The 18003-nt window shown below is 41.0% G+C and overlaps 1 protein-coding gene across 6 annotated transcripts in view; it reads left to right on the top strand.

Annotated features, from left to right (window-relative positions):
- The first annotated feature begins 1148 nt into the window (after nucleotides 1-1148).
- LOC106022329 (leukocyte immunoglobulin-like receptor subfamily A member 5) overlaps nucleotides 1149-18003 on the top strand; it is a 35800-nt gene continuing 18945 nt past the window's right edge. For 3 of the 6 annotated variants that reach the window (XR_005872528.1, XR_005872529.1, XR_005872527.1), the window contains exons 1-6: nucleotides 1156-1501; nucleotides 1661-1696; nucleotides 1924-2208; nucleotides 2353-2664; nucleotides 2969-3253; nucleotides 3390-3692. Coding sequence is in view for 3 of the 6 variants with exons in the window: in XM_040734114.1 (XP_040590048.1) it covers nucleotides 1450-1501; nucleotides 1661-1696; nucleotides 1924-2208; nucleotides 2353-2664; nucleotides 2969-3253; nucleotides 3390-3692; nucleotides 5101-5249 (1422 nt within the window). In the remaining 3 variants the exon portion in view is untranslated. The other 3 variants (XM_040734114.1, XM_040734116.1, XM_040734115.1) reach the window with 3 other exon arrangements.

Genomic DNA, 18003 nt, shown 5'->3' on the forward strand with positions numbered 1-18003 from the left:
GATCTTGTCTGTTATACATAGCAAGTTCTTGTACACTCAGCGGAAAATACTGAGAGCCTGTCTCAGCAAACAAACAAACAAAATCACTAAGACTCCCCAATATTGACAGCCCAATTCTTAGGAACACTCCTATAATTCATTTCTTCCACAACTTGATTTGTGTGGAATATTTGTTTCTGTCACTGTTTTCTCATGTGGCATGTGTAGGCATTGTTCTTGTATCCCTAGGTAAAGTTCACACAACATCCTCAAAGCATCTCCCAGCAGGACAGAAAACTGGCCATGAGTTTGGTCTGGCTGAAGGCATAAAGGAGCATCAAGAAGAAGCTCTGAGGAGCTAGGAAACAAGGATGAACCTAAGAGAGGCATTTATTTTCCCCCAGAGAAGGGGAAAGAGACAAGAGCTTCTGAACAAATTTGGAGCACAGGAGGGAGGGGGAAAGAGGTAGGAGAAAGAGGAGGGGGAGGAGAACATGAGCGATAGGAAGATGGCATCAGGGGAAGAATAAAGGAGAGCAAGAAAAGAGATGTCTTAACAGAGGGAGCCACTATATGTTTAAAGAGAAATCTGTCACTCAGGAAATGTCCAGAGATCCACTAAGATTCTAAGTAAGAGTGGTGAGTCTACCTTAAATGTCCTTCCCTATAATGAGACTGATGTCTCCCTTGAATGCCATGCTAGAGCCTTCATCCAGTGGCTCATGGATGCAGAAACAGAGCCCCACAACTTGGCCCTGAGCCTTACTCCTGGAATCCAGTTTCAGAGAGGGAGGAGTGATGAGCAGGGCAGGTTGGGACCATGCTGGGGAAGCCCATGGAGACGGCTAACCTGAGCAAGTGGGAGCTAATGGTCCTAGTCTAACAGCTGGGGAAGCAACATAGGACCGAACCAGGCCCCCTGAATGTGTGTGTCAGTTGGGAGGCTTGAGCAGTCTCTGTGCCATCTGGCAGTTGAACCAGTATTTATGGATATATGATGCTTTGAGGGAAAGACCAACCTTTTCATCGCCTTTTAAGAGTAGAAGTGGCACCAGGTTTATTTTGGGTTAAGTCCCAGTGTGTGGTGATTGGGAGTATTCAGGCAGATGTAGAGGTTTACAGTGGAGATATTCCACAGGAAGAGATCACAGTCAGACTTGGGTTTGTTATACCAGAGCACAGGAAACTTAGGGAGAATAAGGAGGAGTCTGAAACTTGAATGAAGTTTAAGAGGTTCTGTCTCAGAAACAGAAACAAAAACTAAAGAACCACAGAGAGACAGAAGCACCACATTCTGGAGTCCAACCCATCACAGCACAGGGAAGAAGATTCAGGAGCCTGGGTAGAGCAGTTCCTCTTTCTCAGCAACTACTAATATGACATCGTCATGACAGGAAGCAGAAACAAGCCTGCAGAGGCCACACAGCTTGTGCCTGTGTGTCTGGAAAGGTACCAAGTATCTGAAAACGTATGGCAACTGGAGATGCCATGACTCCTTTTCTCGCAGTCTTGCTGTATCTTGGTGAGATACCAAATGGGGATGGGGAATTCTTGTGTGAGAGAATCATCCTCATAATCATGATTTTGGCCATCAGGATGTCTCTTCAGCTCCAGAAGGCACCAGGAAGTGGATGATCTATTGATGTTTCAGTGCAAATACTCACAGGTAATTCTCTTGCAGGACTGAGTGTGGACGTCTGGATCCAAGTGCTGGCAGGTGAGTGTCTTCCCAGCTGCCCCAGATTGGACAATCTTGATGGGGATCACAGGTAACTCATGAACAGGGAAGATGGAGGATAGCATGTGTGGCCAGATGCTGGGGATGCCTGAATGGTCCTGGGTCTGAGAGCTTGTATCTGAGGGGCATTTTATGGGGGAGGTCTTGTGTCTCAGAATTTATGTCAGATGGGGAGATCTGTGGAACCAACTGCCAATTTGTTTCAGGGGCCCTGTCTAAACCTACACTCAGGGCAGTGCCAAGTAATGTGGTGGCCACTGGAAGCCAGGTGACATTATTTTGTGAAGGACCATCAGAGGCCAAGGAATATTATCTCTACAAAGAAGGAAGTGAGGATTACCTGATGCCAACAACCATTCTAAAAACTGAGAACAAGGCCACATTCTCTGTCTCATCGATTCAATGGAATAATGCAGGGCAATATACGTGTGAATATAAAAGCTCCACCGGCACATCTGAACGCAGTGACAATCTGGAGCTGGTGGTGACAGGTGACAGAACCCTCCTTCAATCCCAGAGTTTTCTTAAGGAAAGGAATATGTTCAAAGGGGGGAGTCTCCACTTTAAAATTCTGAGAAGATGGGAACAATGATTCTCATGTAAGTCCACATAACATGCTTCTTCTTCTTCCTTAGGAGTTCATTCCTCCAACATCACCCTGTCAGCACTGCCCCATATGGTGGTGACCTCAGGTGATAATGTGACCCTTAAGTGTGTGTCAGAATGGGCATATGATGTGTTCATTCTAATGAAGGAAGATGAGAAGTTCTCCAGGCATTTGCCCTCACAGAATATCCACCCTGAATACCTTGGCCTGTTTGGAGCCCTGTTCACAGTGGGTCCTGTGAACCCCAGCCAGAGGTGGAGGTTCACATGCTATGGCTATTACATGAGCACCCCCCAGTTGTGGTCAGTGCCCAGCAACAACCTAGAGCTCCTGGTTTCAGGTAAGGCAGTACAGGAGTTTCATTTGAATGTGATTACTACTGACACAGGATCCCAGGAAAGGACCTGATGTGCTGTGGATGATCAAGAGGCAGTTCTTTTGACACCAGTTTCACCAAATGTGTGATAAATCTAGACTTTTGATACAAAATTCTGGGTGGATAATCACAGTGGCCCTAATGAGTTAAGGGAGAAATCAGGTCTTTATGTGTTCTTCTATTACAGCTGAAGTGTCATTGGCAAATGTGACCTTTTATGTGCCACTGTCCCAAGAGATGCTCTTATTTTTCTTCTGCATCTTTTCAGGGAAACTTCAGAAACCCAACATTTGGGCTCAGCCAGGTTCTGTGATCTCTTCAGGGAGTTCTGTTACCATCTGGTGTGAGGGTGTGCTAAAAGCCCTTACCTATGCGATACATAAAGAGGGAAGCCCAGATACCAGCAACACAGAGACCCAAGTAGACCACAACAATATGGCGAAATTCTCCATCCCGTCTGTGACCAGCCTAAACGCAGGGCGATATAACTGTTACTCTTACAGTTCTGCTGGGTGGACAGAGCGTAGTGACACCCTGGAGCTGGTGGTGACAGGTGAGAGGACACTACGTGCCACAGTTTTTGCCTCTGTCTTCAGGAAATAGTCTCCCAAAAGCATGCTTCCACAGCTTACCTATTGCAGACAATGTAGCCAATGTTTCTTTTAAAAGGCTGCCTCTTCATCTCCTAGGTGTCCATGATGGCAAACCTACTCTCTCAGCTTTACCCAGCACTGTGGTGACCTCGGATGGGAATGTGACACTTCAGTGTCTCTCATCCAAAGGATACAATGGGTTTGTTTTGATTGGGACAGAAGTGAAGTTCTCCAGGTCCCAGAAGGCACAGTTCATAAAGAATGCACACTTCCAGGCTCTGTTTCCTGAGATATCTGTGACATACAGCCATAATGGTCCCTTCAGATGTTATGGATACTATACAGATACACCCTATGTTTGGTCAGAGGCCAGTAACCCTCTGGAGATCCGTGTCTCAGGTGAGGAAGTCTTCTCATTCACTCATATGTTTGATACCAGAATCCCTTTGTCATACACCCTGTTGCCTCCAGGAGGTTTCAAGGCCATGATATCTGCAGGGAGTTTTTGACTCCTAAGGCTGAGTCGATGAAATACCATGGTACAGTCAGTGCAGTTTGGGATATGCAATGTACAAAAGCCTGCTGGTTCACTTTCTTGACTTTCCTTATATCTTTTTTTTTGGTTTTTCGAGACAGGGTTTCTTTGTGGCTTTGGAGGCTGTCCTGGAACTCGCTTGGTAGTCCAGGCTGGTCTCGAACTCACAGAGATCCGCCTGCCTCTGCCTCCCGAGTGCTGGGATTAAAGGCGTGCGCCACCAACGCCCGGCTGACTTTCCTTATATCTTATGTGTAAAATTTGTGTTGTAGATGTATCCATGTGGAACACATTATACAACTTATTCCTACTTTGTCCAGTTTTGGAGATCTCTGTGGCATCCACCAGAATGGGACCTAAACATTTCTTGATACTCTACTAATACCAAACATGTGTCTTCAGAGACCAGTAGGCCTCTGTAGAGTTGTAGATCTCTATGATTTTCCCCACCTCTTACACAGGAAGTTTATCTGATAATTGGTTAGAGCCATACTTATTGTGGGTATAAGCATAAGCATTTCTAATGCAGGTAGAAATTAAAGTGTTTAAGAAACTTGGAAGTATTGGCTTCTCCTTTAGAAACTATAGCCTCTCCTGACATGTGACATGTTATAAATTTTTACTTGCCCATTATTATCATAACCCTTGATGATTTAGGTTAGCTACTTATTAGAATATATCTGCATTTATGTATATTGTATGCCTATCTTTATGTCTTTGTATTTGTATTGTTTGTTACTAACAATGTGATGATTAGAGAGTGCAATGTTAAACAGAAGCATCATGGGAACTTCTTGAGTTGATGCAGGCAGAGAACCCCAGACTGTCACTATTTTGGGCACGGTATCTTCATTAGCCTCCGAAAACAAGATTCGTGGCTATATCTTGGTTTTTCCCCAGAGTAGTCAGTAAAGGATAATATCCTGGGGGAATGAGATTCCAGGCTTCTGTACTCCAGACTGACTTGGGAGCATAGGATTCTCCTTTTTGGTGAAATAGGAGACCATAATTTTCCATCTGAGCTCTCAGATAAACTCTTTTACAAATAAGTTCCCTCACAAGAAGTTCTTAACTCAGAGCATAGGCATGCTGAAGAAACCAAGACAAAGACCACAGAAAGCCTGATACAGCAGAGAAACGGTTTATTACAGATCTTCATCATGCTAAGTGATGAGAATAATGTGTATCTCAAGGAAATAAGAAGATTAAACTGGAGGAAAAATGTCAGTTCTCTTGAGCACTTTACACTCCCAACATGTCTTTTTTACCCAGGAGTAACTGAGACTACGAGCCATCCACAGAACATGTCAGAAACCATAACAGATAAGAAGGAAAATTCTGCTTGGGGCATTATCACAGAAAGTCGAGTTCTATACAGAGGAGGGATCTGTTCACAATGTAAATGCTGTTATGTAGGGTAACTTTGGTTGGTCCTGACATCTCTATTCACAATCTGCAGACTCACAGCCCCAGGATCACACAGTGGAGAACATCATTCGAATGACCATGTCCGCCTTGATCCTCACAGTTTTTGGGATTTTGCTCTTTTATGCTCGCCTCAGTTAGAGAAGGACTTTGAATGCAACCTATAAGTGAAGAAGAGAGACAGCCATAGTCGTTGCCTGGCTACCAAGTCTTGGAAATAAATTTGAGTATTTCAGATTTTTTATAGGAAAATTCAATGTTTAATATTGGGAATCAATTGTGAGGAAATATCCAGCAAGTACATTTGTTTTGGGTAAAGGAAAATACTTAAATGCTAGTGTGGCAAACTCTCCCACCATCACATTGAGGCTCTTTCCCTATGTTGGTGTGGACTTTGAAGATTTCTCCTTAATGTCCTTTCATTCCATAATGTGGGGGAACATGTTGTCTTAGCAGTGAGGTTTTGGTTCTCACCTCTCTGCATATTTTGCTTCTCCTCAGTTTCATGTAATATATTCCTTTTGTGTAAGCCATTACATTCTCCATTATGAATTGTGAGTCACTTTTTTGTGAGAATGTAGTTGTTATGATGTATAAGGAATTTAATACAATAAAACAACAACAGAAGAAAAATGATCACAAGTCCAATTAAAGAATGAAAAGAATAACCACATATAAGACATCACCAAAAAAGATATGACCAAACACCGCACTCTAAAACCATTCAGTAATAATCATATGCTCTTTGTGAGCATTCTGCTAATTTATTTCTTTTTTATTTATTATTATTATTAAACTTTTTTATTTTTAAGTTTAGATTTAGATTAGAAACATGGTTGGTTGACAAGTCAGTTCCAGGTCCTTCTCCCTTTCCCTTCCCTCCTCCTGTGCTCTCCCCCCAACTCCACCATCATCCCCTCATTTCCCCAGTGAGGGTGAGGCCCTCCATGGGGGTGTCCATAGACTGTCATTTCATCCAGGGCAGAGCCTAGACACTCCTCCCAAGAGTTCAGGGTGAGAGTTCATCTCACATTGTTGGATGGCAGTCCAAAGTCCATGTGTATACTAGGGATGAATACTGATCTACTGCCCAAGGCTCAATAGATTACCTAGGCCTCCTCACTAACACCCCCATTCAGGGGGTCTTGATCAGTCCCATGTTGGATTCCCAGGTATCAGCCTGTGATTCAAGAGTTAACCCTTGTCAGATCAGCTGTTTTTGGGGTTAAACCAGCCCAGTCTTAACTCCTTTGGTCATCAGTCCTCCCTCTTCGTTACTGGCTTTCTTGAGTTCAGCTCAGTATTTAGCAGTGGGAGTCTGCCTCTTTGTCCATCAGCCACTAATGAAGTTTCTGTTTCCCAGATTCTTTGGCCATGGGATTGTAGGCTGGAACTCCACAGATCTATGTCTAAAATCCATATATGAGATAGTACATGCCCTGTTTCTCTTTTTGTGACTGTGTTACCTCACTCAGGATGGTTTCTTCTAGTGTCATCCATTTGCCTGCGAATCTCATGATTCCATTATTTTTTTCTGCTGAATAGTACTCCATTGTGTAGAGGTACCACATTTTCTCTATCCACTCTTCGGGTGAGGGGCATCTAGGTTGCTTCCAAGTTCTGGCTATTACAAATAATGCTGCTGTGAACATAGTGGAACAGACATCCTTGTTGTATGAATGGGCATCTTATGTATATATGCCTAAGAGTGGAGTTGCTGGGTCTTGTGGTAGGTTTATTCCCATTTTTTCTGAGGAATCTCCATACAGATTTCCAAAGTGGCTGAACCAGTTGGCACTCCCACCAGCAATGGAAGAGTGTCCCCCTTTCACCACATCCTCTCCAGCATAAATTGTCATTGGTGTTTTTGATTTTAGCAATTCTGACAGGAGTGAGATGGTATCTCAGAGTTGTTTTGATTTGCATTTCCTGGATGGCTAAGGATGTTGATCACTTTCTCAAGTGCCTCTCAGCCATTTTAGACTTCTCTATTGAAAACTCTCTATTTAGTTCTGCAGTCCACTTTTTAATTGGATTCTTTGGTGTTTTGGAGACATGCTTCTTGAGTTCTTGGTAAAATTTTGAGATCAACCCTCTGTCAGAAATGGGGTTATTGAATATTTTTTCCCATTCTGTGGGCTGCCTATTTGCCTTGCTGACTGTGTTCTTTGCCTTACAGAAGCTTCTCAGTTTCAGGAGGTCCCATTTCTTAATTGTTCATCTCACTGTCTGTGCTACTGGTGTTATGTTCAGGAAGCTGTCTCCGGAACCAGTTTGTTCAAGGGTACCACCCACTTTCTCTTCTAAGAGGTTCAGTGTGGCTGGATTTATGTTGACGTCTTTGATCCATTTGGATTTAAGTTTTGTGCATGGAGATAAACATGGATCGATCCGCAGTCTTCTACATGCAAGACTCCAGTTATGCCAGCACCATTTGTTGAAGATGCTTTCTTTATTCCATTTCATATTTTTAGCTTCTTTGTCAAAGATCAGATGTTCATACGTGTGTGGGTTAATATCAGGGTTTTCAATTGGATTACATTGGTCTGTCTGTTTTTGTGTCAATACCAAGCTGTTTTCAGGACTATAGCTCTATAATAGAGTTTGAAGTCAGGGATGTTGATGCCTCCAGATGTTGCCTTGTTGAACAGGGTTGTTTTGGCTATCCTGGGTCTTTTGTTTTTCCATAAAAAATTGATTATTGTTCTTTCAAGGTCTGTGAAGAATTGTGCTGGGATTTTAATGGGAATTGCATTGAATCTGTAGATCGGTTTTGGCAGGATTGCCATTTTTACTACATTGATCCTACCTATCCAAGTGCATGAGAGATCTTTCCATTTCCTAGGGTTTCTTTAATTTCTTTCCTTAAAGATTCAAGTTCTTGCGATACAGGTGTTTCATTTGTTTGGTTAGCGTTACCCCAAGGTATTTAATGTTGTTTGTGGCAATTGTTAAGGGTGCTGTTTCTCTGATTTCTTTCTCAGCCCTTTTATCATCTGTATATAGTAGGGCTACTGATTTTCTTGAATTGACCTTGTAACCTGTCACTTTGCTGAAGGTGTTAATCAGCTGTAAGAGTTCCCTGGTAGAGTTCTTTGGGTCACTTATGTAAACTATCATATCATCTGCAAACAATGAAAGTTTGACCTTTTCCTTTCCTATTTGTATCCCTTTTTGTTTTAGTATGGCTCTGGCTAGAACTTCAAGTACAATGTTGAAAAGATATGGAGAGAGCGGACAGCCTTGTTTTGTTCCTGATTTTAGAGCAATTGCGTTGAGTTTCTGTCCATTTAGTTTGATGTTGGCTGTTTGTTTACTGTATATAGCTTTTATTATGTTTCAGTATTATTCCTGTTATCCCAGATCTCTCCAAGACCTTTATCATGAAGGGATGTTGGATTTTGTCACAGGCTTTTACAGCATCTAATGAGATGATCATGTGATTTTTGTTTTCCAGCTTGTTTATATGGTGGATTACGTTGATGGATTTTCATATGTTGAACCATCCCTGCATCCCTGGGATAAAACCTACTTGATCATGGTGAATGGATGTTTTGATGTGTCCTTCGATCTGATTTGCCAGTATTTTATTGAGTTTTTTTGCATCAATGTTCATGAGGGATATTGGTCTGAAGTTTCCTTTCTTAGTTGTGTCTTTGTGACTTGTGGATGAAGGTTATTGAAGCCTCATAGAAAGAGTTTGGCAAATACCCTTCTGTTTCTATTGCATGGAATACTTAGAGAAGAATTGGTATAAGCTGTTCTTTGAATTTCTGGTAGAATTCTGCACTGAGGCCATCTGGACCTGGACTTTTTTTGGTTGGGAGACTTTTGATGACTGCTTCTATTTCCATAGTGGTTATAGGCCTATTTAACTTGCTTATCTGTTCTTGATTTAATTTTGGCAAGTGATAGCTATCCAGGAAGTCGACCATTTCCTTTAAATTTTTGAATTTTATGGAGTACAGGTTTTCAAAGTATGACCTGATGATCCTCTTAATTTCCTCAGAGTCCGTTGTTATGTCCCCTTTTTCATTTCTGATTTTGTTAATTTGCATGTTCACTCTCTGCTGTTTGGTAAGTTTGGACAAAGGTTTGTCTATCTTGTTGATTTTCTCAAAGAACCCACTCTTTGTTGTATTTATTCTTTGTATTGTTTTCCTAGTTTCCACTTCATTGATTTCCGCACTCAATTTGATTGTATCCTGGCGACTACTCCTCCTGGGGGAGTTTGCTTCTTCGTGTTCTAGAGCTTTCAGCTGTGCTGTTAATTCTCTAGTATAAATATTCTCCAGTTTCTTCAAGTGGGCACTTAGTGCTATGAACTTCCCCCGTAGCACTGCTTTCAAAATGTCCCATAGGTTTGGGTATGTTGTGTCTTCATTCTCATTGAATTCTAGCAAGTCTTTAATTTCTTTTTTTATTTCTTCTTTGACTCAGAAATGGTGCAGTTGTGCATTATTCAATTTCCACGAGTTTGTAGGTTTTCTGCAATTTGTATTGTTGCTGAATTCTAACTTTAAAGCATGGTGGTCTGATAAGATGCACGGAGTTATTCCAATTTTTTTATGATGCTGCTGAGTTTGGATATGTTGCCAAGTATGTGGTCAATTTTTGAGAAGGTTCCATGTGGTGGTGAGAAGAAGGTATATTCTTTTTTATGTAGATGAAATGTTCTATAGATGTCTGTTAATCCCAGTTGGGTAATTACTTCTATTAGACCCTTTACTTCTTTGTTGAGTTTCTGTCTGGTGTTCCTGTCTAATGGTGAGAGTGGTGTGTTGAAATATCCCACTATAAGTGTGTGGGGCTTTATGTGTGATTTAAGTTTTAGTAGTATTTCTTTTATGAATGTGGATGCCTTTGTATTTGGGGCATAGATGTTCAGGATAGACACTTTATCTTGGTGGATTTCACCTGTGATGAGTATGTAATGACCTCCTTCATTTCTTTTGATTGATTTTATTTTAAAGTCTAATTTGTTAGATATTAGGATTGCTACCCCTGCTTGTTTTCTGGGTCCTTTTGATTGAAAATTTTTTTCCCAACCTTTATATCTCAGGTAATGTCTGTCTTTGAAAATGAGGTGTGTTTCTTGTATGCAGCAGAAGGATGGGTTCTGTCTTTGAATCCATTCTGCTAGCCTGTCTCTTTTTATGGGTGAGTTAAGGCTATTAATGTTGAGGGATATTAATGACCATTGATTGCTCATTCATCTTCGATTTGCAGTGGTTGTAATTGTTGGAATTGTTCGTGGAATTTCACCCCTTTGCTCTTTTGCCTGTTGGTAGACAGGGATTCTCTAATACCTATGTTTTTCTGGTTGTAGTTAACTTCCTTGTGTTGGAGTTTTCCTTCCAAAACCTTTTGTAGTGATGTGTTAGTGGATATGTATTGTTTGAATTTTGTTTTGTCATGGAATATCTTGTTTTCTCCATCTATGGTAATTGAGATCTTTGCTGGGTATGGTAGTCTGGGCTGGCATCCATGGTCTCTTAGTGTTCTATCCAGGACCTTCTGGCTTTCAGAGTTTCCATGGAGAAATCAGGTGTAATTCTGATAGGTTTGCCTTTATATGTTACTTGGCCTTTTTCCTTAGCTACTCTTAATATTCTCTCTTTATTCTGTATATTTGGGGTCTTGATTATTATGTGGCGAGGGGACTATTTTTGTGATCCACTCTATTTGTTGTTCTGTAAGCTTCTTTTTCCTTCATTGGCATGTCTTTCTTAAGGTTGGGAAAGTTTTTCTTCTATGATTTTGTTGAATATGTTTTCTGCCCCTTTGAGGTGGTTTTCTTCTCCTTCTTCTATACCGATTATTCTTGGGTTTGGTCTTTTCATGGTGTCCCATATTTCCTGGATGTTTTGAATTAAGGATTTGTTGGAGTTAAGAATTTCTTTGGTTGATGAATCCATTTCTTCTAGTGTATCTTCAACAGCTGAGATTCTGTCTTCCATCTCTTGTATTCTGTTGGTAATTCTTGTATTGTATTCTGACCATTTGCCCAGCTTTACTATTTCCGGTCTTTCTTCAGATTGTGTTTTTTGTAATGTTTTTATTTAAATTAGAAACATGAATGCTTCACATGTCAATCCCAGCTCCCTCTCCCACCCCTCCTCCCTTGTCCCTCCACCAGTCCCACAGCTCCCCCACCCAATCCCCACATCATTCCCCAGGGAGGGTGAGGACATGCTTGGGGGAATCTTTAAAGTCTATCATTTCATCCAGGGCAGGACCGAGGCCCTTCCCCATGTGTCTAGGCTGAGAGAGAATACCTTTATTTGGAATGGGCTCCCAAAGGTCATTCATAAACCATAGTAAACACTGATCTATTTACTGCCCAAGGCCCTAGTGATTTCTGTGGCCTCCTCCCTGGCACTACATTCATGGAGTCTGGATCAGTTCTCTCAGGCATCAAACAGACCAATTTCTTTTATGAATGTAGATACAAAAATTCTCAATAAAATACCTGCGAACTGAATCTGAGAACACATTAAAAAGATCATCCACCATGATCAAGTAGTCTTCATCCCAGAGATTCAGGAATGGGCCAACATACACAAATCGAAAACAGGTATTCCACCATATAAACAAATTGAAAGCCAAAATCCCCATGATCATCTCAAGAGACGAAGAATAGGCCTTTGACAAATTCCAACACCCATTCTTGATAAAAGTCTTGGAGAGACTGAGATACATGAGACGTACTGTACCATAATAAATATAATTTACAGCAAGGCCTCAGCCAACATTAACCTAAATAGAGAGAAACTCAAACATTTCCACTAAAATCAGAAACAAGTCAAAGTTGTTCACTCTCTTCATACTTGAAGTCTTAGCTAAAATAATAAGTGAAGGAGATCAAGGAGACACAATTTGGAAGACAAGAAGTTGAAGTATTTTGATTAGAAGATGATATTCATAAGTGCCCATAAAAACTTCACCTAGAAACTTCTATAGTTGACAAACACCAGCAAAGTAGATGGTTACAAAATTAGCTCACAAAAATATGTAGCCTTTCTATACACAATGACAAATGGACTGAGAAAGAAATCAGGGAAACAGCACTTTTTACAATAAAAGCAAAATAAAAAATATCTTGGGTAACTCTAGCCAAGCAGTCAAATACTTGTATGATAAAATTAAAGAGATTAAGGGAAGAAGTAAAAGAAGCTATCAGAAGATGGAAATACCTCCCATGCTCATTGACCAATGGGATTAATATAGTAAAAATGACCATCCTACCAAGAGAAATTTATAGATTAAGGTCAATTCCCATCAAAAATCTTCACAGATATTGAAAGAACAAATTTCATATTCATGTGGGAACAGAAAAATGCAGTTTTTTGGCCCTTTGAGCATCTGGCACCCAGCTCCAAAATAATACAGGGAGACTTGCTCTTACAAATGTTTGACATTAGCTTGGCTTGTTTCTATGTTTTGCCTCTGAGCTTCTTCCTTTTCTTTATTCTATATTTCCCTGTTTCCTTCTTTCTCTGGCTGGTTGTGTGGCTGGGTGGTTGGCCCCTGGCATTCTTCCCCTCTCTTTTTTCTCCTCCTGTTTATTCTCTCTGCCTGCCAGCTCTGCCTATTTCTCTCTTCTGCCTACCTAATGACTGTTCAGCTCCTTATTAGACCCATCAGATGTTTTAGACAGGCAAAGTAACACAGCTTTACAAGGTTAAACAAGTGCAACATAAAAGAATGCAAAACATCTTTGCATCATTAAGCAAATATTCCACAGCATAAATGGATGTAACACATCTTAAACTAATATTCCACAACACAAAACCTAAGATAGCTAAAACAATTCCAAATAATTCAAGAACTTCCATAGCTGTCATCATTCCCAATCTCACATTGTACTACAGGGCTGTAGTAATAAAAGCAGAATGGTACCAGCCTAAAAGCAGACACACTGATCAATAAATTCAAATTGAAGAACCAGATATAAGTCCTCATATCTATGGACACCTGTTTTTTATATATAAAGAATACAGAAATACACACTGGAAAAAAGACAGCATCTACAAATTGTTCTGGTCAAACTGCATGTAGAAGAACACAAATAGATCCATATTTATCACCCTGCACAAAATCCAACTGCTAATGGATCAATTTCAATATGTTAGAAAAGACCTCAATGCAACCTGAGGGGCCTTTTTATGAGCCCCAAGTGTGACCTGATTCTATATTGCTTTTCCAAAGACAGTGTGTGTTTACACTCCTGTCTTCTGAACTCATACGGCTTCCAGCACCAATCACAGGGGCATTAAAAATGCCCTTACTCTAAGCTTCATATTCTATCAAAAATCAATGCTTTGCAACTTACATGAGTTCAAAGGTTGAAATTGTGTTCAAAACTGCTGATGATATAAAATTAAAATTTCCTTGTATTTGTATGACTTTAATAAGCTGTATGCTATATCCTGTTTCTGTTACAGAATGGGGTATAGAACCCTTCCTCATGGCCCATTTAGCTTGAATATTTGTCCTCAGTCTAAATAAGAAACTCAATTTTGACAAATCACTGAACCTTGGCAAACCTTGGAGATTGTGTAGGGAACTCTCATTATATTCAGATGTAGAAACTAGGCTAACAACAAAGGGAAAATATCCCATCTTAGGTCACTGTGTGGGAATACTGAATTCTTTTAACAATGCATGCTAAACCAACATATATGCAAAAACTCTTTCCACAAGCTTTGGGAATTTTATTTGGGCTTATTAATTAATTAAATAACAAAGAATCCCAAGTGTGTGGGGAGATGGTATAGACTTGTATTCTAGTTTGAAAATCAGAGTATCAAAATGATGCTGTGACCATCAACTAACTTCACTTTACTGTAGATGTAGTTGGCCATAAATTATAGTGGTTGTCTTAAAATATTTATATAGACACTAAAATCACACTCTCAAGCTCCTTTTTAAGACACTCTGCAAATACAGTCATATACCACAAAAGCTTCCATTTTGCATATTGAAAACTCTCTTGAAAATAGACAATTAATACTGAAGTATATAGATTTTAATTATGTGACTAAATTAATGCATGTGTAGACATAATTATGGTATTATAGTAATGAAGACACCCTTACAGTATCCAGTGGTGATAAACAAAGCACAAAACAGCAGGACAGAGGAGAGAGAGCAGGTGTAGCTTGGGGGAGTTGCTGTGTAAGAGAAGGTGTCTGGAAAAGGTTACTGGTAGCTTAAATTTTATCACAGAACTGAGGGAAAGAGTTGATTTTGTGACCATTTTGGAGAGAAGTCTAGGTCCCGGTGTCACAAATTGCAAAATTGTGCTCTACTTGTTCAAAGAACAGGAAGGGGACGCTCTGATATTGTTTGTTTACTTCTGCCAGCTTTTCCATTGGAATACATTTAAGAAAGGTAGCTTTGACAAATAGCCATATATTTCAGGGACTCAGATGTGTCACACTCTGGTACTTACCATCATGGCTTCATGCACAGAGTCCAGGTTCTCTCGTTAATTTTCCAGCTTGCCATTATGAGCACACAGTGAGCTGTTATTGTTGTCCTTAAATATACTGCTTTTCTTGTGGGAAATAGTTTTTAAATTTTTATTTATGTTTATTTTTATTGTTTATCTGACTTTTACCCTTACAGGACCTGCTTTATTTTAGCAGTAGAGAAAGAATATTGCTTAAAAGGTGCAATCTGTCAAGTAGAGAAAAGATTGGCTAGATTGCAGACCACACACTGTAGGCATCCCTATGCCTCTTCACCTTTCCCCTTCTACTCTTTCTGGGCAGGAATTCCCACCATCCCCTTCACTAGCATGGCCAGTCACTCTTGTTGCATGCCTGCTACATTCCAGGGAAGATTCTAGACAGTTTGTATTGCTTAGATTAGGTGTTTTCAGCTCTTATAGAAGCATAATGTTAAAGCATATGCCCTAAGGTTGAGAAAGCAAACTGACTATAATGATAAGTTCAGTGCCTGACACATGTTCATCATCCACCATTGGTATCTAATATTGCTACTGAACTTTTTAAAAATGTCCTTCTAAAATCTATGACATGGATTTCAGAATCTTCAACTAGTAGGGCGAAGGAACGTCAGTAGTGTTTCAGGATCGCTTTACCAGTTCAGTCTAAATCTCCACTGAGAGGCAGGAAGCCAAGTTTGTCATCAGTCTAATCAGCCTAGAAAGTTCTAGGTCAGCCAGGACTTTTATATAGTACAGTGCTCTGTATACTGTACAATATAGTGAGCCTCTGTCTCAATGAATATGAAATCTCAATCTGACATTTATTAAAGTCTGTGTTCTTAATTTCCTTTGCATGCACACTAGGGAAATAAGACACAAGTACAAATGAGCACATCCATGAAGACATGTACATATATAACCATGTCTGAGGAGAGAACTGAATTCCAGAACCTACTGCACCCTGTAAGTATCATGAAGTCATATAGTACAGCCGTGGTCAAGATGGACATAGCACGTGATGGATGGCGCTCTTCTCCTATTCCATTAGCTCCATGCTATTTCCCCTATATCTGCCTGGTATCCAGTGATGTACGTGCATATTTTAGGAATATTGCTAGCCTTTTGGAGCCCTCTTTGGCCAGCCCATGATGTGGGTTCTATAAATACGTGCAGATAGAAATACTTCTTTCTGTATGCCATAAAGAAGACATTATTCACCTACAAATTAAGATATTAGTAATCTGGATCAACAGAGAAAATAGGCATCAAGACAACTGAGCAGGGCCAGGCACTTAGCACTCTAACAATATGCAATAAGACACTGGTTAACTTGTGGCCATTCAGAAAAAGGGAATGTGGTCAGTTGAATGAGGTGAGAGAATAAGTGGGAAAATCTATTGCGAAGGCAGAGCTTGCCTTGCTCTGCCCCACCTTGCCCCGCCCCACCATTCTGTTCTCTTCCTTTCCTTCCTCCTGCTTCTTCCCTTCCTTTTCTTTCTCCTCCCTTCTCTCTGCCTCTCCCCCTCCCTCTCTTCTGCTCCCTTCCTCCCTTTCTTTTTTCACATCCAAAATCTCTCTCCCTCTCCTTAGTTCCTTTCTTTATTGCTGTGTTAACATGCCTGCTAAAAATAGACTGGGTAAGGAAGGGGTTACTTTGGCTCCCAGTAAAAGGATGAAGTCCATCGTGGTAGAAAAAAGGATGGTGCTGAAGGCAGCCCTAGCTCAGGGTAAGAGTGTGAGGCGGCTGGTCAAATTCTATCCAGCTAGAAAGTAGAGAGGGATACATACAGGTGTTCCTCAGGGTTTCTTCTCCTTTCCCCCTCTCTATTCTGGGATAGAAACCAAACCATGCTCAGGAAGAGTCTTCCCTCCTCATCTAAATCTCTCCAGAAACCATCTCACAGTCACACACAGAAGTGAGTCTCCCAGGTGATTCCAAATTCCAGTCCAAGTGACACCGAAGCTTGACTAGTACGATGAGGTAGTATTGATTTTGACTCAGGGTTTAAGAGGGTACAGTCGACCACAGTGGGGAAGGCATAGAGAGAACATCACCTGCTAGCATTTAGAATATGTGTGAGCACCTTAAATGTACATAGCATGCACATGTGAAATTGTCTGTATGAAATGGAAACTTTTCAACTTTTATTGGCCAATAGTACTTGGAAATCAAAACTTTGAAGACCAGTGGCCTGATGTGTGGTTTTACAGAAATTATAGTTTTCTGGGTAGCTCATATACTATTTTTCTCCACCCGTTAGACTGTGGTGAAGGGGTAATTAATACATGGGGACACTGGGTCCATATTTGGATTCATGTTTTCTTGAGTACTGAGGCATAAAAACTCTATTTCTTGTTTTTTATCATTTCTATTTTAATTTTAAATAGCTTGTTTTACATGTCAATCCCAGTTCCCTCTCCCTTCCCTCCTCCCACACTCCCCTTACCCCCTCACTCCCACCCTATTGCCAAATCCTTCCACATAGGGGATATCTAGAGTCTGTCATTTTACTCTGGGTAGGGTCCAGGCATTCCCCTAAGAGTCCAGGCTGAGAGAGCATCTCTCTTTGTGCTATAGGCACACGAAGACAGTTTGAATACTAAGGATAGACACTGATCCACAGCTCAGGGCCCCATAGGTTGCCCAGGACTTCTCACTGACACTCACATTTGGGGGGTCCAGATCAGTCCCATGCTGGCCTCCCCACTGTCGGTCTGGGGTCCAAGAGCTCTCCCCTGTTCAGATCAGCTGTCTCTGCTGGTTTTGCCAGCCCATTCTTTGCCAATTTGCTCATCACACCTCTCTCTCTGTCACTGGGTTCTTTGGGTTCAGTTCAGTGATTAATTGTGTGTTTGCCTCTGCTTCCATCAGTCACAGATGAAGGCTCCCGGATGGTTATAGACATCAAGTTCATTATCAGGAATGGGCATTCGAGGTGGTCCTTCCACTATTGCTTAGCTTGCCAATTGGTGTTATCCCTTTAGATAACTCGAGTTCACTCTGGTGCCTGATCTGTCTTCCAACCTATGATTCCCTCTTCCCCCTATTCTACCCCCACTCCCTCAACTTCCTGTTCCCCCATGACCAATTCTATTCCTCTTCACCCCCTCTCTTCTTCCCTGGTGCCACTCCCCCCCACCCCTCGCCGTGTTCCCCATCCATTCAGAGGACCTTGTCTCCATCCTCTTCTCTTGGGTACTATGCATATATGCATATCTTTTAGGTTCTTTCCTGTTTCCCAGACTCTCTATCTGTGGAAGTGCAGACTGGCACTATCCTGATCCATGTCTAA

Source organism: Mesocricetus auratus, unplaced genomic scaffold, assembly GCF_017639785.1.
Source record: "Mesocricetus auratus isolate SY011 unplaced genomic scaffold, BCM_Maur_2.0 Super-Scaffold_100037, whole genome shotgun sequence".
NCBI classification, from domain to species: Eukaryota; Metazoa; Chordata; class Mammalia; order Rodentia; family Cricetidae; genus Mesocricetus; species Mesocricetus auratus.